General features: G+C 49.1%; 1 protein-coding gene across 2 annotated transcripts in view; it reads left to right on the forward strand.

Moving 5' to 3' along the window:
* The first annotated feature begins 562 nt into the window (after positions 1–562).
* VTA1 (vesicle trafficking 1) overlaps positions 563–23,415 on the forward strand; it is a 568,530-nt gene continuing 545,677 nt past the window's right edge. The window contains exon 1 of one of the 2 annotated variants that reach the window (XM_063917835.1): positions 563–821. In XM_063917835.1, the coding sequence (XP_063773905.1) occupies positions 725–821 (97 nt within the window). In that variant the 5' untranslated portion in view covers positions 563–724. The remainder of the gene's footprint in view (positions 822–23,415) is intronic. The other variant, XM_063917834.1, reaches the window with a different exon arrangement.

Here is a 23,415-nt window from a genome sequence, read left to right on the forward strand (position 1 = left end):
TTGGAGTCCCCAGCATCCTCTAGGACGTATGAGAAATGATATTCCTGTGTCTCTGCCTGTACTGCATACTGTCCTGCTTGCATTCAGGCTGCTGGTTCTATTGCTGCTTAAGAGGGAAAGCTAGTGATGTCACTGTGCTCAGGCTGGGGGCCCCCTGACAAAGGGGGCCCCGGGGTCCAGTACACCCTGCATCCCCCCTTAATCTTGCTATGCCCCAAGTGATTTAGAAACAGTGGTCACACATACCATTGAAGGTCATTTATTATAGCGGAAAGTCTTCAACAATTCTATTCCACCTTTCCCATGGCCATTCTCATGCAAGTGCACCAAAAATTTTCATTAACAATGCTTATTTTTTTATTTTTTCTATTTCAATCCTTAAGTACTATTAGCTGTTTGCCGGCAGTGATATAGCCGGGGCCTGCCCTCTCTCCCTCACACACCACGGTAGAAGCTAGAATCAAGTGGGCTAAGGGACCTTTTCCGTAAGGCCTCACAGACACCACGGGCTCTCCCTATCACACGGCTGCAGCGCCGCAGCAGCAGCAGCAGGGTAAAGGGATATCCTGACAGTTGCACGGCCCCTGTCCCCGCCCATTGCTGCCCGTCACTGTTACTGCGCCTCCTCCTGCCATAGAGAGACGGAAGCGGAAGGGCCGCTGTGTGTGTAGTTGGGTCTCCCTTGTCACTGTGTATATTATTATTCCTTATTACTAGCCGGGAAATGGCTGCCTCGCTGCCTTCACAGTTCAAGTCCCTGCAGCATCACCTGAGGACCGCACAGGAGCATGATAAGCGGGACCCGGTGGTGGCTTATTACTGTGAGTAGTAACAGCACCACCACCATCACACCCGGCTGTGTTACCATGCACCTACACACCCACACCTGCTTACTCCTATGTGCACTGTACCTGGCCGGACATGTAGGATTTCAGTGCTCCTTGTCACAGAGGCAGTAGATAGCCTGCGTTGTACTCCCATCATTCCCCTCACAAGAACATGTAGCTATTACCATCCTGCCGAGTTACAGCCTGTGCTCTCTCTTTTTGCAGCATCATGTTTAGAGTTAGTTTATAAAAAAGTTCTCTGCTTATTCAGTGTCGATTTTTGTTTTGCACATCAGTCTTTATGATGCATGTGTGTCTTAATACTTTTTTTCGGTATACAGTAGGTTAGCTATTCAGAATTGTACTGAAAACAGCCCAGTGGCAGAGTGGCTGGGCTAATTGGGGCTGTTTTATTTTCATCCGTTTATTTTGTACAGATGATTTGCAACATTGTTTCTCATTTAGGACAGTCCTGGTGATAGGGAATAGCACAGATAAAGGTTTATAGGCTTGAAAGGAAATAAGTCAGAATCTAGCACAATCAAATTGCAAATTTAGCGTAACTTGCCAGGATTTCCTGGTTCAGCCAACTTTAGTAGTTTGCAACTTGTACTAATTATGTTGCTATGTTTTTTTTACACACACACACACACACACACACACACACACACACACACACACACACACCTCTCTATACAAATCTATTTATAGATTTTTGTCACATTCAAGGGCAATAAAAATGAGCAACATTATCTCAATGATATAAAGACTTTTGAAGAAAAACTCAAACAACAAAGATAAACTGTTCTGTAAAAGTTGCAAGAGGGTACACATACAAATTGATAAAGTCTGGAGGTGGACCCACCCCCCTTTCTGGACCTGTTTCCAAATGATAGGGTATCCACTCTCGTCATTAAAAAGAAGTGCTGCATTGAGCTCTGTTAGACGTCTTTCAGACATGCATCAAAATCCTGGGGTTTATGCACTTGAACACTCATAAACCTGGGATTTTGGATGTCTGATACCCCTTTTCCCCCAAAATCCCTGAATTTCTCATACGTCCTAGAGGATTCTGGGGTCCACTTCATGACCATGGGGTATAGACAGTTCCGCAGGAGCCATGGGCACTCTCAAGACTTTTCAATGGGTGTGAACTGGCTCCTCTCTCTATGCCCCTCCTCCAGACCTCAGTTTTAGAAATGTGCCCAGGCAGACTGGATGCACTCTAGGGGAGCTCTACTGAGCTTCTCTGAAAAGACTTATGTTAGGTTTTTTTATTTTCAGGGAGAACTGCTGGCAACAGTCTCCCTGCTTCGTGGGACTGAGGGGGCAGAAGTAGGAACCAACTTCCTGAAGAGTTTCATGGCTCTGCTTCTGGCTGACAGGACACCATTAGCTCCTGAAGGGTACTGAACGCTAGCCGTGTCTAGATGCTCACTCCCACAGCACGCCGTCATCATCCTCACAGAGCCAGAAGTCAGAAGACAGGTGAGTAGAAGAAGACAGATCTTCTATCAAGTAAGTGACGGCTGAGGTACAGCGCGGCTGGCGGGAGCGCAGCGCGTTATTGCTGCCCACACACACACACACAGGGACTGCAGGATGCAGTGCACAGGGGGGGGGGGGGAGGATGCCCTGGGCAGCAAAAACACCTCTACAAACTGGCAAAAAGGGGGCATAAGATGCCCAGGCACAGCCCTACCCCCGCCAGTATAAATATTACACAAAGTCTCTGAGGTAAAAACGCACCATTGCAGGGGCAGAGCTTCTTTCTCAGGCAGCCAGCACACTGCTCAGTGCTATTTTCTCTCTCCTCAGGCTGCAGAGACATCACTGGTCCTCCTTCACTTCTGACTACAAGTATCAGGGTGCAAAACAGGGGGGAGGGGGCACAAGCGAATTTGGTGCTTTACAAGTGTGTTTTACTGTGTAAAAAGCGCTGCATGTCAGTGGGCATTCTGTGTTCACAGGCATTAGATACTGGCACTGGGGTTGTGAACTGGCTGCTCCTAAACTGTGTCTCTCTGACAGATTTTACTGTGGGTCTGTCCCCTATAAGCCCCAGTGTGTCTGTGTGTGTGTTGTACACGTGTGTAAGACATGTCAGAGGCAGGGAGTTCCTCCCCGGAGGAAACCATTTTAGGGACACAGAAGTGTAATGTGGTGGCGCTGCCGGCACACCAAGAGCCTGCATGGGTGAAAGAAATACGTGATAGTATGCATCATATCAATAGGAGATTAGATAAGTCTGAATCTCATGCTGAGTGCTGGAGAAAATCTGTGGAAGATGTGATTTTTCAGGGCTCTGTTCTTCCATCCGCAGGCGACCCCTCTGGGTCACATAAGAGACCATTTGCAAATATTGTGAATACTGATACCGACACGGACACTGATTCTTGTGTCGACGATAGTGACTCCAGAGAAATAGATCATAATTTGGCAAAAAATATACAATATATGCAGGCCCTCCAACATAACCCGCCCCACTAGGTACAAAATGCTCTATTTCTGGACTTCCCTCTTAATTTATGATTTCCATCACCTGTGTTGAACTAGTTAAATGATAAGAAAGCTGTTTCTTCACAGGTGATGGCAATAATAAATTAAGAGGGAAGTCCAGAAATAGAGCATTTTGTACCTAGTGGGGCGGGTCATGTTGGAGGGTATGTATATGATTGTAGCTATAAGGGAAGTTCTGGAAGTAACGGAAGCCACTCCTGTACCTCAGGAGAAGGCTTATATTAATACTCTCTTTGAAGGGATGTGGGTGAATCCCGAAAAGAAATTTCGTATTCCCAAGAGAATTCAGATAGCTTATCCTTTCCCGGTGGAGGACAGGAAAAATGGGAGTCACCCCCGGTGTTAGACAGTGCACTGTCCAGGTTGACAAAGAAGGTAATTCTCCCTGCACCTGGCACGGCTTCACTAAAAGAGCCGGCAGACCGAAAGATGGAAACTACATTGAAATCCATTTATGTTGCCAATGGTACGCTGCTCAGGCCCACTATTGCTTGCGCATGGGTGAGTCGCGCTATTGAAAAATGGTCCGAAAGCGTGTCATCAGAAATTGACACGATTGATAAAGATGAGATACTCCCTAAGTTAAGGAATATCAAAGACGCTGCCGCATGCATGCTAGAAGCAATGAAAGATATTGGACTCTTGAGTTCACAAGCCGCTACCATGGCAGTATCGGCTCGGCGGGCGTTGTAGATTCGCCAGTGGATCGCGGATGCAGATTCCAAAAGAAATATGGAGGCTCTCCCATATAAAGGTGAGGCCTTATTTGGCGATGGACTGGATGCGTTAGTCTCGGCGGCTACCGCAGGTAAGTCGACATTTTTGCCCTCTGCGCCTGCACCGGCAAAAAAGACATATCACCCGCACATGCAGTCCTTTCGGCCCAATAAATACAAAAAAGCGAGAGGTTCCCCCTTCTTTGCAGGTAGGGGAAGGGGAAAGGGAAAGAAGTCCACAGCAGCTTCAGGTTCCCAGGAGCAGAAGTCTACCCCTACTTCTGCCAAATCTTCAGCATGACGCTGGGGCTCCTTTGCGGGAGGCCGCTCGGGTGGGGGCACGTCTCAAACTGTTTAGCCAAGGTTGGATTCTGTCTGGCCTGGATCCCTGGGTGTTGCAAATAGTGTCCCAGGGATACAAGCTGGAGTTTCAAGACGTTCCCCCATGCCGATTTTTCAAATCGACCTTGCCAGCTTCTCTTCCGGAATGGGAAGCAGTAACAGCGGCAATCCAAAAATTATGTCAGGGTCAGGTCATAGTCCTGGTACCTTTGTCACAACAAGGGGAGGGGTTTTATTCAAGCCTTTTTGTAGTTCCGAAGCCGGACGGCTCGGTCAGACCGATCCTAAACCTAAAAAATCTGAATCTCTACTTGAAACGATTCAAGTTCAAAATGGAATCACTGAGGGCAGTGATTTCCAGTCTGGAGGAGGGAGACTACATGGTGTCTGTAGACATAAAGGATGCTTACCTGCATGTTCCCATTTATCCTCCTCACCAGGCTTATCTGAGATTCGCGGTTCAGGATTGCCATTACCAATTCCAGACGTTACCTTTCGGTCTCTCCACGGCGCCAAGGGTATTCACCAAGGTGATGGCGGAGATGATGGTTCTCCTGCGTCAGAAAGGAGTCAATATAATTCCTTATCTAGATGTTCTCCTGATAAAGGTGAGATCCAGGGAGCAGTTGTTACAGAACATCACACTCTCCCTGTCAATACTCCAACAATACGGTTGGATCATAAATTATCCAAAGTCACAGTTGGAACTGACGACAAGATTGTCTTTTCTCTGAATGATTCTGGACACAGAAGTTCAGAGAGTTTTTCTTCCGCTGGAAAAGGCTCTGGAAATCCAGAAAATGGTAAAACAAATATTGAAACCATCAAGTGTGTCGATCCATCAGTGCATTCGGTTGTTGGGGAAGATGGTGGCGGCCTACAAGGCCATACAGTTTGTCAGGTTCCATGCCAGAGTATTCCAGTGGGACCTGTTGGACAAGTGGTCTGGATCCCACCTACACATGCACTGGAAGATAATCCTGTCGTCAAAAGCCAGGATTTCGCTCCTGTGGTGGCTACACAGTTCTCACCTACTAGAGGGACGCAGGTTCGGGATTCAGGACTGGCTCCTGGTAACCACGGATGCAAGTCTCCGAGGCTGGGGAGCTGTCACTCAGGGAGAAAGCTTCCAAGGAAAATGGTCAAGTCAGGATGCCTGCCTTCACATAAACGTGCTGGAATTGAGAGCCATTTACAACGGCCTTCAACAAGCGGTACATCTTCTTCAAGATCATCTTGTGCAGATCCAATCGGACAATGTAACAGCAGTCGCGTACATAAACAGGCAGGGCAGAACGGAAAGCAGAGCGGCAATGGCAGAGGTGACGAAGATCCTCCTCTGGGCAGAAAGACATGTGAAGGCTCTGTCGGCAATTTTCATTCCGGGAGTAGACAACTGGGAAGCAGACTTCCTCAGCAGACACGAGTGGCGCCTCCACCAAGAACTCTTCGCAGAGGTGACAAGTCTTGGGGGAGTTCCTCAAGTAGACATGATGGCATCTCGTCTCAACAAGAAGCTTCAAAAATATTGTTCCAGGTCGAGAGACCCTCAAACAATAGCAGTGGATGTGCTAGTGGCCCAGTGGGTGTTCCGGTCAGTGTATGTCTTCCCTCCACTTCCGCTGATCCCAAAAGTGCTCAGGATCATAAGAAGGACAAGAGTTCGAGCAATCTTCATTGCCCCAGACTGGCCAAGAAGGGCTTGGTACCCAGATCTTCAGGAGTTGCTCATAGAAGATACTCTTCCTCTTCGCGAGGACCTGCTGCAGCAGGGGCCGTGCGTGTATCAAGACTTACCGCGGCTACGTTTGACGGCATGGCTGTTGAGCGCCGGATCCTAGCCCGAAAGGGTATTCCCAAGGAAGTCATCCCAACCCTATTCAGGCCAGGAAAGGAGTAACGTCGAAACATTACCACCGTATTTGGAGAAAATATGTGTCTTGGTGTGAATCCAAGAAGGCTCCTACGGAAGAGTTTCAGTTGGGACGTTTTCTCCATTTTCTGCAGGCTGGTGTGGAGGCGGCCTCCGATTGAGATCAATCAAGGTCCAGATTTCCGACTTGTCAGTGTTCTTCCGAAAACAATTGGCCTCTCTTCCAGAGGTTCAGACCTTCGTGAAAGGGGTTCTGCACATCCAGCCTCCATTTGTGCCTCCAGTGGCACCATGGGACCTTAACATGGTGTTGCAGTTCCTTCAGTCGGATTGGTTTGAGCCTCTACAAGAGATAGAGTTGAAGTTTCTCACTTGGAAAGTGGTGATGCTTTTGGCATTGGCATCCGCACGGCGGGTGTCTGAATTGGGGGCCTTGTCTCACAAGAGCCCTTACCTGATTTTCCATGAAGATAGGGCAGAGTTGAGAACTTGTCAACATTTTCTTTCAAAAGTGGTTTCATCTTTCCACATAAACCAGCCTATTGTGGTGCCAGTAGTTACTGACACGTTCATTGAGTCAAAGTCTCTAGATGTGGAAAGAGCTTTGAAGATTTATGTCACTAGAACAGCTAGGATACGGAAAACAGAGGCTCTGTTTGTCCTGTATGCTCCCAACAGGATTGGGTGTCCTGCTTCCAAGCAGACTATTGCGCGCTGGATCAAAGGTACGTTTCAGCATGCACATTCTACGGCTGGATTGCCGTTACCTACGTCGGTGAATGCCCATTCTACTAGGAAGGTGGGCTCATCCTGGGCGGCTGCCCGGGGGGTCTCGGCATTACAACTTTGCCGAGCAGCTACTTGGTCAGAGTCAAACACATTTGCTAAGTTCTACAAGTTTGACACCTTGGCCGATGAAGACCTCAAGTTCGGTCAATCGGTGCTTCAGGGTCATCCGCACTCTCCCGCCCGTAATGGAGCTTTGGTATAAACCCCATGGTCATGAAGTGGACCCCAGCATCCTCTAGGACGTATGAGAAAACAGGATTTTAATACCTACCAGTAAATCCATTTCTCCTAGTCCGTAGAGGATGCTGGGCGCCCGTCCCAGTCTGTACTTTACCTGCAGTTTTGTTTATTAGAGTTACACATGTTGTGTTTTATTAGTTTCAGCATGTTTGCTGTAATTGGTTCATGCCTGTTGGCGTGTGTTATGTTGAATGCCATGTTGTGCGGCATGGTTGAGGTGTGAGGTGGTATGTATATCCTCATTAGTATTAAAGTAAATCCTTTCCTCGAAATGTCCGTCTCCCTGAGCACAGTTCCTATAACGGAGGTCTGGGGGAGGGGCATAGAGGGAGGAGCCAGTTCACACCCATTGAAAAGTCTTAAAGTGCCCATGGCTCCTGCGGAACAGTCTATACCCCATGGTCATGAAGTGGACCCCAGCATCCTCTACTGACTAGGAGAAAAGGATTTACCGGTAGGTATTAAAATCCTGTTTTCTAATTACTTAACATTTTATAATATATATTTTTTGTTTATTAAATCGTTATATTAGAGCTTGCATAGGGGGAGGAGACATAGCGAGCCATCTGGTGCTAACATGAGGCAGAGGGCCCTCCTGTCTTAAGTGCCCCATAATCCAGCCCTGGTTGCACTCTTTTGCCATGGGATAAGGAATAGCTCATGTGTTAGAGCTAGACACACTTGAGTGGCAACATTAATTTTATTATATTTTTATTTTTACTGTGTGCTTTTCAGCTAGACCATGCCTATGCTTGTTATCACTGCAGTTAACAGCTGCCTTAGTTTAAGTGCATGAAAGCTTATGATAACAGAGTTTTAATGCACTTACATATATGTGAATATAGTCCAGATGTGAAATCTGTTTATCCTATCTAGAGAAGTCCCTTTGTACATTGCACTCTCATGCACTAGGACTGAAAAAGTTAAATGCCCCAAACCATTCAGCGGTTCTCATATATTTTAATGTGTGCACCTGTACACTGGTTATTAAATTGTTGCAGTTTTTGTAGACCAATAATAGAAACTATGTAATGACTTAATCTCTGGGACAGTGTTCCAAGGGGTCCGGTATGTGTTCCCGCCGCACGGGATGCTGAATGTCAGTATACTGACATCAGCATCCCGAGTAGTAAAATGCTGGCAGGGGGGCAAGCACAATGAAGCTCCTTGCGGGCTCGCTGTGATCACCACGCTGCGGGCTCTGTGGCGAGCTAAGCTTGCCACAAATTCTATTTTTCCTCTATGGTGTCGAGGACACCCACAGAGGGGGAATCGCCTACCTCGCCGGTATACCGGCGGCGGTATGGTGCCCCCAACGGGATCTCTGCATTGGTATTGTAACAGCCGGGATCCCGACGAGCAGTTATGCTAACAGCATACCGTTCTGAGAACCTGCTTCTACAATATGCAGAGGTCTATGATATTGCTAGAAACATTAGTTTGTCTTGTGTAAAAGCATGCACAGGGAACATTCTGGCAAAATGTGTTTATTTCTGCAGCAGGTTACATTGGTTTCCACAGGGAAACATCGGGGTAGAGTGGATCTTGATCCAGAGGCACCAACAGGCTAAAGCATGGGTCTTCAACCTGTGGCCCTCCAGCTGCTGTGGAACTACACATACCAGCATGCCCTGCCTCAGTTTTAGCATACATTAATAGCAAAACTGTGGCAGGGCATGCTGGGATGTGTAGTTTCACAGCAGCTGGAGGGCCACAGGTTGAAGACCCATGGGCTAAAGCATTAGGCTGTCCCAGGATGCATTGGGGCCTCCTATATAACCCCGCCTCCAGGCACTGTGAGCTCAGTTTTAGTTGGGTCTGCAGCAGCAAGTCTCTTAACAGGTGGGCTGCACTGGGCAGCCCTGAAATGGCTTTTTCTCTGACGTCCTAGTGGATGCTGGGAACTCCGTAAGGACCATGGGGAATAGCGGCTCCGCAGGAGACTGGGCACAAAAGTAAAGCTTTAGGACTACCTGGTGTGCACTGGCTCCTCCCCCTATGACCCCCCTCCAAGCCTCAGTTAGATTTTTGTGCCCGACCGAGCAGGGTGCAATCTAGGGGGCTCTCCTGAGCTTCTTAGAAAAAGTTAGTTTTAGGTTTCTTATTTTCAGTGAGACCTGCTGGCAACAGGCTCACTGCATCGAGGGACTAAGGGGAGAAGAAGCGAACCTGCCTGCTTGCAGCCAGCTTGGGCTTCTTGGCTACTGGACACCATTAGCTCCAGAGGGACCGAACACAGGCCCAGCCTCTGAGTCCGGTCCCAGAGCCGCGCCGCCGGCCCCCTTACAGAGCCAGAAGCAAGAAGAGGTCCGGAAAATCGGCGGCAGAAGACATCCGTCTTCAACAAGGTAGCGCACAGCACTGCAGCTGTGCGCCATTGCTCCTCAGGCACACTTCACACTCCGGTCACTGAGGGTGCAGGGCGCTAGGGGGGGGCGCCCTGAGCAGCAATATAAACACCTTGGCTGGCGAAAATACACCACATATAATCCCCAGGGCTATATGGATGTATTTTAACCCCTGCCAGAATTCAGCAAAAAGCGGGAGAAAAGTCCGCCGAGAAGGGGGCGGAGCCTATCTCCTCCGCACACTGGCGCCATTTTCCATCACAGCTCCGCTGGAAGGACGTCTCCCTGACACTCTTCTGCAGTCCTGCACTACAGAAAAGGGTAAAAAAGAGAGGGGTGGCACTAATTTGGCGCAGTTGATAATATCAGCAGCTATAAAGGGAAAAACATTATATAGTGGTATCCCTGTGTATATATAGCGCTCTGGTGTGTGCTAGCATACTCTCCCTCTGTCTCCCCAAGGGGCTAGTGGGGTCCTGTCCTCTATCAGAGCATTCCCTGTGTGTGTGCGGTGTGTCGGTACGATTGTGTCGACATGTTTGAGGAGGAAAATAATGTGGAGGCGGAGCAATTGCCTGTAATAGAGATGTCACCCCCTAGGGAGTCGACACCTGAGTGGATGGGCTTATGGAAGGAATTACGTGACAGTGTCAGCTCTTTACAAAAGACAGTTGACGACACGAGACAGCCGGCTACTCAGCTTGTGCCTGTCCAGGCGTCTCAAAGGCCATCAGGGGCTCTAAAACGCCCGTTACCTCAGATGGCAGACACAGACGCCGACACGGATACTGACTCCAGTGTCGACGATGAAGAGACGAATGTGACTTCCAGTAGGGCCACACGTTACATGATTGAGGCAATGAAAAATGTTTTACATATTTCTGATAATACAAGTACCACTAAAAAGGGTATTATGTTTGGTGAGAAAAAACTGCCTGTAGTTTTTCCTGCATCGGAGGAATTAAATGAAGTGTGTGATGAAGCGTGGGTTTCCCCCGATAAAAAACTGATCATTCCTAAAAGGTTATTGGCATCATACCCTTTCCCGCCAGAGGATAGGGCACGTTGGGAAACACCCCCTAGGGTGGATAAAGCGCTCACACGCTTGTCTAAACAGGTGGCACTACCCTCTCCTGAGACGGCCGCCCTTAAGGAACCTGCTGACAGAAAGCAGGAAAATATCCTAAAATGTATATACACTCACACGGGAGTTATACTGCGACCAGCAATCGCCGCAGCCTGGATGTGCAGTGCTGGGGTGGCTTGGTCGGATTCCCTGACGGACAATATTGATACCCTAGACAGGGACAGTATATTACTGACTATAGAGCATTTAAAATATGCATTTCTATATATGCGTGATGCACAGAGGGATATCTGCCGACTGGCATCAAGAGTAAGTGCGCTGTCCATTTCTGCCAGAAGAGGGTTATGGACACGACAGTGGTCAGGGGATGCGGATTCCAAAAGGCATATGGAAGTATTGCCTTATAAAGGGGAGGAGTTATTTGGGGTAGGTCTATCAGACCTGGTAGCCACGGCAACTGCTGGGAAATCCACATTTTTACCCCAGGTAGCCTCTCAACATAAGAAGACGCCGTATTATCAGGCGCAGTCCTTTCGGCCCCATAAGGGCAAGCGGGCAAAAGGTTCCTCTTTTCTGCCCCGTGGCAGAGGGAGAGGGAAAAGGCTGCAGCAAACAGCCAGTTCCCAGGAGCAGAAGCCCTCTCCCGCCTCTGCTAAGTCCTCAGCATGACGCTGGGGCTTTACAAGCGGACTCAGGCACGGTGGGGGCCCGTCTCAAGAATTTCATTGCGCAGTGGGCTCACTCGCAAGTGGACCCCTGGATCCTTCAGGTGGTATCTCAGGGGTACAAATTGGAATTCGAGACGTCTCCCCCTCGCCGTTTCCTAAAGTCTGCTTTACCGACGTCTCCCTCCGACAGGGAGGCGGTATTGGAAGCCATTCACAAGCTGTATTCCCAGCAGGTGATAATCAAGGTACCCCTCCTGCAACAGGGAAAGGGGTATTATTCCACGCTGTTTGTGGTACCGAAGCCGGACGGCTCGGTGAGACCGATTTTAAATCTAAAATCCTTGAACACTTACATACAGAGGTTCAAATTCAAGATGGAGTCACTCAGAGCAGTGATTGCGAACCTGGAAGAAGGAGATTATATGGTGTCTCTGGACATCAAGGATGCTTACCTCCATGTCCCAATTTACCCTTCTCACCAAGGGTACCTCAGGTTTGTGGTACAGAACTGTCACTATCAGTTTCAGACGCTGCCGTTTGGATTGTCCACGGCACCCCGGGTCTTTACCAAGGTAATGGCCGAAATGATGATACTCCTTCGAAGGAAGGGAGTTTTAGTTATCCCTTACTTGGACGATCTCCTGATAAGGGCAAGATCCAGGGAACAGTTGGAAGTCGGGGTAGCACTATCTCAGGTAGTGTTGCGGCAGCACGGTTGGATTCTCAATATTCCAAAATCGCAGCTGATCCCGACGACACGTCTTCTATTCCTAGGGATGATCCTGGACACAGTCCAGAAAAAGATGTTTCTCCCGGAGGAGAAAGCCAGGGAGTTATCCGAACTAGTCAGAAACCTCCTAAAACCAGGCCAAGTGTCAGTGCATCAATGCACAAAGGTCCTGGGAAAAATGGTGGCTTCCTACGAAGCAATCCCATTCGGCAGATTCCACGCAAGAACTTTCCAGTGGGATCTGCTAGACAAATGGTCCGGGTCGCATCTTCAGATGCATCAGCGGATAACCTTGTCACCAAAGACAAGGGTGTCTCTCCTGTGGTGGTTGCAGAGTGCTCATCTTCTAGAGGGCCGCAGATTCGGCATTCAGGACTGGGTCCTGGTGACCACGGATGCCAGCCTGCGAGGCTGGGGAGCAGTCACACAGGGAAGGAATTTCCAGGGCTTGTGGTCAAGCCTGGAGACATCACTTCACATAAATATCCTGGAGCTAAGGGCCATTTACAATGCTCTAAGCCTAGCAAGACCTCTGCTTCAAGGTCAGCCGGTGTTGATCCAGTCGGACAACATCACGGCAGTCGCCCACGTAAACAGACAGGGCGGCACAATAAGCAGGAGGGCAATGGCAGAAGCTGCAAGGATTCTTCGCTGGGCGGAAAATCATGTGATAGCACTGTCAGCAGTGTTCATTCCGGGAGTGGATAACTGGGAATCAGACTTCCTCAGCAGGCACGACCTCCACCCGGGAGAGTGGGGACTTCATCCAGAAGTCTTCCACATGATTGTAAACCGTTGGGAAAAACCAAAGGTGGACATGATGGCGTCCCGCCTCAACAAAAAACTGGACAGGTATTGCGCCAGGTCAAGGGACCCTCAGGCAATAGCTGTGGACGCTCTGGTAACACCGTGGGTGTACCAGTCAGTGTATGTGTTCCCTCCTCTGCCTCTCATACCCAAGGTTCTGAGAATTATAAGACGGAGAGGAGTAAGAACTATACTCGTGGCTCCGGATTGGCCAAGAAGGACTTGGTACCCGGAACTTCAAGAGATGCTCACAGAGGACCCGTGGCCTCTGCCTCTAAGAAGGGACCTGCTCCAGCAAGGACCCTGTCTGTTCCAAGACTTACCGCGGCTGCGTTTGACGGCATGGCGGTTGAACGCCGGATCCTGAAGGAAAAAGGCATTCCGGAGGAAGTCATCCCTACCCTGATCAAAGCCAGGAAGAATGTAACCGCAAAGCATTATCACAGCATTTGGCGAAAATATGTTGCGTGGTGCGAGGCCAGGAAGGCCCCAACGGAGGAATTTCAACTGGGTCGATTCTTGCATTTCCTGCAAACAGGAGTGTCTATGGGCCTCAAATTGGGATCCATTAAGGTTCAGATTTCGTCCCTGTCGATTTTCTTCCAGAAAGAACTGGCTTCAGTTCCTGAAGTTCAGACGTTTGTCAAGGGGGTGCTGCATATACAGCCTCCTTTTGTGCCTCCAGTGGCACCTTGGGATCTCAATGTAGTTTTGGGGTTCCTCAAATCACATTGGTTTGAACCACTTAAATCTGTGGATTTAAAATATCTCGCATGGAAAGTGGCCATGCTGTTGGCCCTGGCTTCGGCCAGGCGAGTGTCAGAATTGGCGGCTTTATCCTGCAAAAGCCCCTATCTGATTTTCCATTCGGACAGGGCGGAATTGAGGACTCGTCCTCAGTTTCTCCCTAAGGTGGTGTCAGCGTTTCACCTGAACCAACCTATTGTGGTGCCTGCGGCTACTAGGGACTTGGAGGACTCCAAGTTGCTAGACGTTGTCAGGGCCCTGAAAATATATGTTTCCAGGACGGCTGGAGTCAGAAAATCTGACTCGCTGTTTATCTTGTATGCACCCAACAAGCTGGGTGCTCCTGCTTCGAAGCAGACTATTGCTCGTTGGATTTGTAGTACAGTTCAGCTTGCACATTCTGTGGCAGGCCTGCCACAGCCAAAATCTGTAAATGCCCATTCTACAAGGAAGGTGGGCTCATCTTGGGCAGCAGCCCGAGGGGTCTCGGCTTTACAACTTTGCCGAGCAGCTACTTGGTCAGGGGCAAACACGTTTGCTAAATTCTACAAATTTGATACCCTGGCTGAGGAGGACCTGGAGTTCTCTCATTCGATGCTGCAGAGTCATCCGCACTCTCCCGCCCGTTTGGGAGCTTTGGTATAATCCCCATGGTCCTTACGGAGTTCCCAGCATCCACTAGGACGTCAGAGAAAATAAGAATTTACTTACCGATAATTCTATTTCTCGTAGTCCGTAGTGGATGCTGGGCGCCCATCCCAAGTGCGGATTGTCTGCAATACTTGTACATAGTTATTGTTAACTAAATCGGGTTATTGTTGTTGTGAGCCATCTTTCCAGAGGCTCCTCTGTTATCATGCTGTTAACTGGGTTCAGATCACAAGTTGTACGGTGTGATTGGTGTGGCTGGTATGAGTCTTACCCGGGATTCAAAAATCCTTCCTTATTGTGTACGCTCGTCCGGGCACAGTATCCTGACTGAGGCTTGGAGGGGGGTCATAGGGGGAGGAGCCAGTGCACACCAGGTAGTCCTAAAGCTTTACTTTTGTGCCCAGTCTCCTGCGGAGCCGCTATTCCCCATGGTCCTTACGGAGTTCCCAGCATCCACTACGGACTACGAGAAATAGAATTATCGGTAAGTAAATTCTTTTTTTCTGACAGAAAATTTCTTCAATACTGAGTTGTCAGCGCTGTATGTCTGTGTGACATTCAGTGCTGCGGCTCCATCACCTCCCAAGCGGCGTTGCATACTCCCGCGGCCTGTTCCGAGGTACTTGCAGTGGAGACGCTCCGGCTTTAGGCACACGGTCGCAGTCGCTCTCCTGGTTCGCGTGGCTGCTACGGGAGGAGGTAAGAGGGTCCCCCAGGTGGCACCCGCCATTAAATCGTGTTCTGTCCGCGACCTAGGGAGACGGGTCGCAGCGCTGGCGTGGACACTGTCACCGAGCAGGGACCCCACTAGACCACCAGGGCAATAGAGCACAGGTCGGGTGTACCAACGCCCCATTTAATAAGGCTCGCTAGTACCTGGGGTGGAAGTCCAGCATAGGGGAGCCGACACTTGACCGGGCCCAGGGCAACATCTACTTCCACCCTGGAGCTGCCTCATACTCTCCCTGACTGAGACGCTGGGTGCCATTTTCTAAGCATAGTTGCGGCTGGTTTCTGGGACTGTAGGGGAAGGTCTCCCTTATAAAGCCGCCTGTTTACAGCACTATGTCTTTACAAACACTTGAGTATGCTACATGTCTTTATACAGTACATACAGCGTTTTTCAAGAAAAAGTATACCTATTACAGGATATATTTTACGAGTATTCTGATATATAGCGCTGGTCTAGGACCGTGCTGTTTTTTTATATATGTACATATACTAGTCCAGTGCGGATTTATTGTCATAATAACTAGCTGCATTGCCTGTATCTGCTGTGTGGTTTCACTTTTTAGTGTTTCCCAGATATACCTATCGCTATATTCTGTACCCTAAGGAACTAGGTGCGTCAGGGTCATATATATAGTGCGTCATAGTATTTACCCATTACGTGTATTCTACTGTGTACTCAGTCACATAATACCGGATTTAATCGCTGGTGTTGTGTTCTGTGTCACATACGAACGGTTTTAATCGTAGATATTGCACTTGGTCAGGCTTTATCGTACTAAATCGCTTTGTTGTTGCATTTGTGTACACTGTCTAACAAGAAGGGCAGTAAGTCTGTGGACATTTCTGCATTGTGCAGATCATGTGCCAAAGATTTACCAGAGGGGAAAACTGTGTATGATTGTCTGTGTACTATGTGTCCTACATCTCCCATCAGTCCGCAGCTCCTGTAACCAATCAGGAGCTACCCTGGACTGCATTCACAAATCTACTGGGTACTCTGGTGGAACGCCTTGCGCTCCCCTAATGGACCACCGGTGCCATTACAGCTACAAATTGTCACTATGGTTAATCCGCCTCGGGCGGAAAATTTGTCTAACCAGTTGCAGCAATTAACTCATTCCTTGGTCAGGCAAACATCTACTCCAGGTCACTCTTGTGTCTCTGGGTCATCTAAGCAGACTGCTTCCTCCTCACAATCTACTAATCTCTCAGATGTTTCATCTGAAGAGGAGGGGGAGCATACTGTCCTGTCAGACACTGAATCAGGTGTTTCTGACGAGGATTCTCCATAGCAAATGAATGTTCCTGCCCATGTGGTTGCTATTAAGCAAATCCTACAAATCACTGATGATGAGGATTCCACTACTGTGGCTAAGAAAACTGATATGTTCAAATGGCAGAAGGTGGTTAAAAATCTTTCTCTTACGTCCTAGAGGATGCTGGGGACTCCGTAAGGACCATGGGGTATAGACGGGCTCCGCAGGAGATAGGGCACCTAAAAAGAACTTTGACTATGGGTGTGCACTGGCTCCTCCCTCTATGCCCCTCCTCCAGACCTCAGTTAGATTCGGTGCCCAGAGGAGAAAGGGTACACTGCAGAGAGCTCTCCAGAGTTTTCTGTTTTAAAAGAATTTTGTTTGGTTTTTTATTTTCAGGAAGTCCTGTTGGCAACAGGCTCCCTGCATCGTGGGACTGAGGAGAGAGAAGCAGGGCTGGCTTTACGGTTGGGCTCTGTTTCTAGGCTACTGGACACCATTAGCTCCAGAGGGTGTCGGAACACAGGTCTCACCTGGGGTTCGTCCCGGAGCCGCGCCGCGGTCCTCCTCACAGATGCCGAAGATAGAAGCCGGGTGAGTATGATAAGGCGGCAGAAGACATCAGATCTTCATGAGGGCGCGCCATTGCTCCCACTATACACACACAGAGCAGCACTGAAGGGCGCTGGGGGGGGGGCTCCCTGGGCAGCAATTTTCCTCACTTCTGGGCATGTTAAGATGGATTAGGCTGCGGAGGCAGTAAATCCAAGAATCCACCGCCATTTTAATAAAAAAAGCACTGGGACCGAAGCCTGCCGTCGGGTGGGCGGGGCTTGATCCTCAGCACTAACCAGCGCCATTTTCTCCACAGAAGCTGCATGCTGAACGCTGGCTCCCTGGTCTCTCCCCTGCTGAACTTCACAGGCTGGAAAAAAGAGGAGGGGGGGGCACATTGGCGACGCAGTGAGTGGGAATTGGAACATTATTATATAAAAAAGCGCTATCTGGTCATATTTTTCCACAGTGTTATTAAGCGCTGGGTGTGTGCTGGCATACTCTCTCTGTCTCTCCTAAGGGCCTGGTTGGGGTTTTGTCCCCTTGTAGGTTAATCCCTGTGTGTGTGGGGTGTCGGTACGTGGTGTCAACATGTCTGAAGCGGAAGGCTTCTCCAAGGAGGAGGTGGAGCAAATGAGTGGTGTGTCCCCGTCGGTTGTGCCGACTCCGGAATGGATGGACATGTGGCATATGTTGAATGCAAGTGTGGCATCTTTACATAAAAGGCTTGATAAGGCTGAATTAGGGGGGACATCAGGGGGTCAATCCTCGGATTGGACCGACTCACAGGGCCCGTCGGGGTCTCAAAAGCGTCCCTTAATACAAGACACTACTACCGACACGGATTCTGATTCCAGTGTCGACTATGACTAAGTAAAATTGCACCCTAGGGTGACTAAAACCATTCAGTGTATGATTGTGGCAATAAGGGATGTGTTGCATATTGAGGATGAACCCTCGGTCCCTGACACAAGGGTACACATGTTTAAGGAAAAGAAACAGATTATTAATTTTCCCACATCTCATGAATTAAATGATTTCTTTGGAAAAGCTTGGGAGACTCCGGAAAAGAGACCGCAGATCCCCAAAAGAATTTATATGGCATACCCCTTCCCTAAGCAGGACAGGGAGATTTGGGAATCACCCCCCCACTGTGGACAAGGCCCAGACGCGCTTGTCCAAGAGAGTGGCGCTACCGTCTCCTGACACAGCGGCCCTTAAGGACCCTGCAGATCGCAGGCAAGAAACTACCTTAAAGTGTATTTATTCTCATACGGGTACTGTGCTAAGACCGACAATTGCGTCGGCATGGGTGTGTAGCGCAGTTGCAGCTTGGACAGATGAGCTGACAGATCAATTTGATAATATGGGTAAGGATACTATATTCTTAACTCTAGACCATATTAAAGACGCAGTCTTATTTATGAGGGATGCTCAAAGGGACATTGGACTGCTAGCTTCTTGGGCCAATGCCATGTCTATCTCGGCGAGAAGATCCTTATGGACTCGCCAATGGACGGGTGATGCGGATTCCAAAAAACATATGGAAGTACTACCCTATAAGGGTGATGTATTGTTTGGGGATGGGCTGACGGACCTGGTATCCACAGCTACAGCAGGTAAATCAAATTTTTTACCATATATTCCCCAACAGCAAAAGAAAGTAACACCCTATCAGATGCAGTCCTTTCGGTCGCACAAGTCCAGAAGAGGTCGGGGATCCTCTTTCCAGAGGTAATGGCAGAGGCTAAAGAGCAGGTGCCCAAGACCAAAAGTCCTCCCCGGCTGCTCCAAAACCCACAGCATGACACTGGGGCTCCCCTGAGGGAGTCCGCACCGGTGGGGGCACGTCTTCGACTTTTCAGTCAGACCTGGGTCAGATCAGACCTGAATCCCTGGGTGTTGGAAATAGTTTCCCAGGGGTACAAACTGGAATTCGAGGAGGTGCCCCCGCGCCGATTTTTCAAATCGGCCCTACCAGCTTCCACATCGGAAAGGGATGTAGTGTTAGCTGCAAATCAAACGCTGTGTATACAGCAAGTGATAATCAAGATTCCCCTGCACCAGCAGGGAAGAGGTTACTACTCAACCCTATTTGTGGTCCCGAAACCGGACGGTTCGGTCAGACCTATTTTGAATCTGAAATCCCTAAACCTGTACATAAAAAGATTCAAATTCAAAATGGAATCACTCAGAGCGATAATAGCCAACATGGCGTAGGGGGAGTTTATGGTGTCTCTGGACATAAAGGATGCGTACCTTCATGTCCCCATATATGCCCCCATCAGGAATACCTGAGATTCGCTGTACAGGATTGTCATTACCAATTTCAGACGTTGCCGTTTGGACTTTCCACGGCCCCGAGGATTTTCACCAAGATAATGGCGGAAATGATGGTGGTCCTGCGCAAGCATGGAGTCACAATTATCCCATACTTGGACGATCTCCTGATAAAAGCGAGATCAAGGGAGAAATTGCTGAGCAGTGTGGCGCTCTCTCTGAGAGTGCTCCAGCAACATGGTTGGTTTTTAAATCTACCGAAGTCACAGTTGATTCCGACAACTCGACTACCGTTCCTAGGTATGATACTGGATACGGACAAATGAAGGTCTTCCTCCCAATAGAGAGAGCCCAGGACATCCAGAACATGGTCAGAGACCTGCTAAAACCGAAAAGGGTGTCAGTTCACCAATGCACTCGAGTTCTGGGAAAAATGGTGGCGGCCTACGAGGCCATTCCCTTCGCAAGGTTCCATGCAAGGACTTTTCAATGGGACCTTCTGGACAAGTGGTCCGGGTCCCATCTGCACTTACATCGGAAAATAACTCTGTCCCCAGGGGCCAGAGTGTCTCTCCTGTGGTGGTTGCAAAGTGCTCACCTGCTGGAGGGTCGCCGGTTCGGAATTCAGGACTGGATCCTGGTTACCACGGACGCGAGCCTCCGAGGATGGGGAGCGGTCACACAGGGAAACATTTTTCAGGGACTTTGGTCAGACCAGGAGTCCTGTCTACACATCAATGTGTTGGAACTCATGGCCATTTACAACGGCCTTCGACAAGCGGAGAGTCTTCTTCGAAACCTACCGGTTCTGATTCAATCAGACAATGTCACAGCAGTGGCTCATGTGAACCGCCAAGGCGGGACAAGAAGCAGTCGCGATGGCGGAAGCCACCAGGATTCTTCGCTGGGCGGAAAATCATGTAAGTGCTCTGTCGGCTGTCTTCATTCCGGGTGTGGACAACTGGGAAGCAGACTTCCTCAGCAGACAAGATCTCCATCCAGGAGAGTGGGGACTTCATCAAGAAGTCTTTGCAGACATAACACGTCTTTGGGGAACTCCTCAAATGGACATGATGGCGTCACGCCTTAACGAAAAGCTTCGGAGGTATTGTGCCAGGTCTCGGGACCCTCAGGCAGTGGCAGTAGACGCTCTGATAACACCGTGGGTGTTCAAATCGGTCTACGTGTTTCCTCCTCTTCCTCTCATCACAAAAGTGTTGAGGATCATAAGGCAAAGAAGAGTACAGACGATACTCGTTGTCCCAGACTGGCCTCGAAGGGCCTGTTACTCAGATCTACAAGAGATGCTCACAGTAGATCCCTGGCCTCTTCCTCTAAGGGAAGACCTGTTGCAACAGGGGCCCTGTGTATTTCGGGACTTACCGCGGTTACGTTTGACGGCATGGCGGTTGAACGCCGAATCCTAGCGAAAAAGGGGATTTCGGAAGAGGTCATCCCTACTTTAGTAAAGGCTAGGAAGGAGGTGACGGTTAAGCATTATCACCGTATCTGGCGAAAGTATGTGTCTTGGTGTGAGACCAAGAATGCACCTACGGACGATTTTCATCTGGGTCATTTTCTCCACTTCCTACAGACAGGCGTGGATATGGGCCTGAAATTAGGCTCTGTTAAGGTTCAGATTTCGGCCCTCTCGATTTTCTTTCAGAAGGAATTGGCTTCTCTTCTAGAAGTCCAGACGTTTGTAAAGGGAGTGCTGCACATCCAGCCTCCTTTTGTGCCTCCAGTGGCACTGTGGGACCTCAACGTGGTGTTGCAGTTCCTAAAATCACACTGGTTTGAACCGCTTAACAAGGTTGAGTTGAAATTTATTACTTGGAAGGTGGTCATGTTGTTGGCCTTGGCATCAGCAAGGCGAGTATCAGAATTGGCGGCTTTGTCTCACAAAAGCCCCTACTTGATTTTTCATGTGGATCGAGCTGAATTGAGGACACGTCCGCAATTTTTACCTAAGGTGGTTTCTTCATTCCGTGTGAATCAACCTATTGTGGTGCCTGTGGCTACAAGTGACCTGGAGGATTCCAGATCCCTGGACGTAGTCAGGGCCTTAAAGATTTATGTAGCCAGGACGGCTAGAATTAGGAAAACAGAGGCTCTGTTTGTCCTGTATGCGGCCAATAAGATTGGCGCACCTGCTTCGAAGCAGACTATTGCTCGCTGGATCTGTAATACGATTCAGCAGGCTCACTCTACGGCTGAATTGCCGGTACCAAATTCGGTTAAGGCCCATTCCACTAGGAAGGTGGGCTCTTCTTGGGCGGCTGCCCGAGGCGTCTCGGCATTACAACTTTGCCGAGCGGCGACTTGGTCGGGGTCAAACACTTTTGCTAAATTCTACAAGTTTGATACCCTGGCTGATGAGGACGTAGCGTTTGCTCAGTCGGTTCTGCAGAGTCATACGCACTCTCTCGCCCGATTGGATGCTTTGGTATAAACCCCATGGTCCTTACGGAGTCCCCAGCATCCTCTAGGACGTAAGAGAAAATAAGATTTTAAACCTACCGGTAAATCTATTTCTCCTAGTCCGTAGAGGATGCTGGGTGCCCTTCCCAGTGCGGAAACTCTGCAAGACTTGTATATAGTTGTTGCTTACATAAGGGTTATGTTACAGTTGAAATCGGTCTTGGACCGTTACTGTTGTTTTTCATACGGTTAACTGGTTATGTATGATCCAGGTTACATGGTATGCTTGGTGTGGGCTGGTATGAATCTTGCCCTTGGATTTGTAAATCCTGCCTTGTATTGTCCATCTCCTCTGGGCACAGTTCTCTAACTGAGGTCTGGAGGAGGGGCATAGAGGGAGGAGCCAGTGCACACCCATAGTCAAAGTTCTTTTTAGGTGCCCTATCTCCTGCGGAGCCCGTCTATACCCCATGGTCCTTACGGAGTCCCCAGCATCCTCTACGGACTAGGAGAAAATAGATTTACCGGTAGGTTTAAAATCTTATTATTACCCTATTCTGACCATTTGGTGGACATCAGTCAGGAACCCTGGTCTAATCCAGGGAAAAAATTCCCTCTGTCTAAACGGGCTCGCTATTCTCTCCCTGCAGAGTTATGTAGCAAGTGGGAAAATTCACCGCCGATGGATTCTCATGTCATCCACTCTGCCTGTCACCACTGTCACTTTACTGAAGGACCCGACAGTGTGTAGGGATGCGTGAAGTCTATTTACTCCCTTACAGGTGCTGTACATAGACCCACTATTGTGGCCTCTTTGGCTGCAAAAGGAATTGAAGCATGGGTTCAGGCATTAGAGTAAGAGCTGCCCGAGGATATATCTGACAATGCCAGACAATACCTGTCTCACATTACCACTGCTGCCTATTACATTCAAGAAGCGTCCACTGTGGTGGATGTGTTGTCAGCCAAGGCGTCGACTACGTCTGTCCTGGTTCGCCGTAGTCTGTGGTTGAGGTCATGGAAGGTCGACCTAGACCCCAAAAAGACCTTGAAGGTACTCCCCTTTAAGGGGTACATTTTGTTTTGGGGAAGACCTAAATAAAATTGTGTCTGAATTGGCGGCTGCTAAGACTGAATTTCTCCCAAATACTAATCCTTCTGCACAGAAGGCTAAAGATATAACTTTTCATTCCTTTCGGCCGTACGGGAAAGCAAAAGGTTAGGCATACGCGAGACAATCTCGTGCTCCCAAAACCACTAAGCCCAAGGCAAAGCAGTCCTGGGAGGCCCGTCAGCCTGCTTCTAAACAAGGCAAGCCTGCCGCATGACGGGGTGGGCCTCCCATTGGGGGCACCCAGGATGGGAGGCTGACTTCTGCAGTTCACCCAGGTCTGGTTAAAGACCACTTCAGACGCATGGGTGCGGGAAGCTGTCTCTCACGGGTATGCAGTCTCCTTCAAGAGATGTCCCCCTCGCCAGTTTTGCACCATGGTTATTCCTTCGGATCCGTTAATGGTGCAAGCTCTGCAAAAGGTTGTGAGTTCTCTTCTGAATACAGGAGTGGTAGTGCCGGTTCCTCTGTCCCAGAGAGGCAGAGGTTACTACTCGACCCTGTTTCTAGATCCCAAACCCTTTCCGGTCTATACTCAACCTTAAGTCACTGAACAAGTTTGTGAGCGTGTCCAAGTTCCCTATGGAAACACTGCGCTTAATTGTACTGGCTATCGAACCCGTAGATTATATGTTATCCCTGGATATACAGGATGCGTACTTGCATATACCTATTGCCATGTCGCATCAGCAGTATCTGCGGTTTGCTATTGGCA

Source organism: Pseudophryne corroboree, chromosome 4 (genome assembly GCF_028390025.1).
Source record: "Pseudophryne corroboree isolate aPseCor3 chromosome 4, aPseCor3.hap2, whole genome shotgun sequence".
NCBI classification, from domain to species: Eukaryota; Metazoa; Chordata; class Amphibia; order Anura; family Myobatrachidae; genus Pseudophryne; species Pseudophryne corroboree.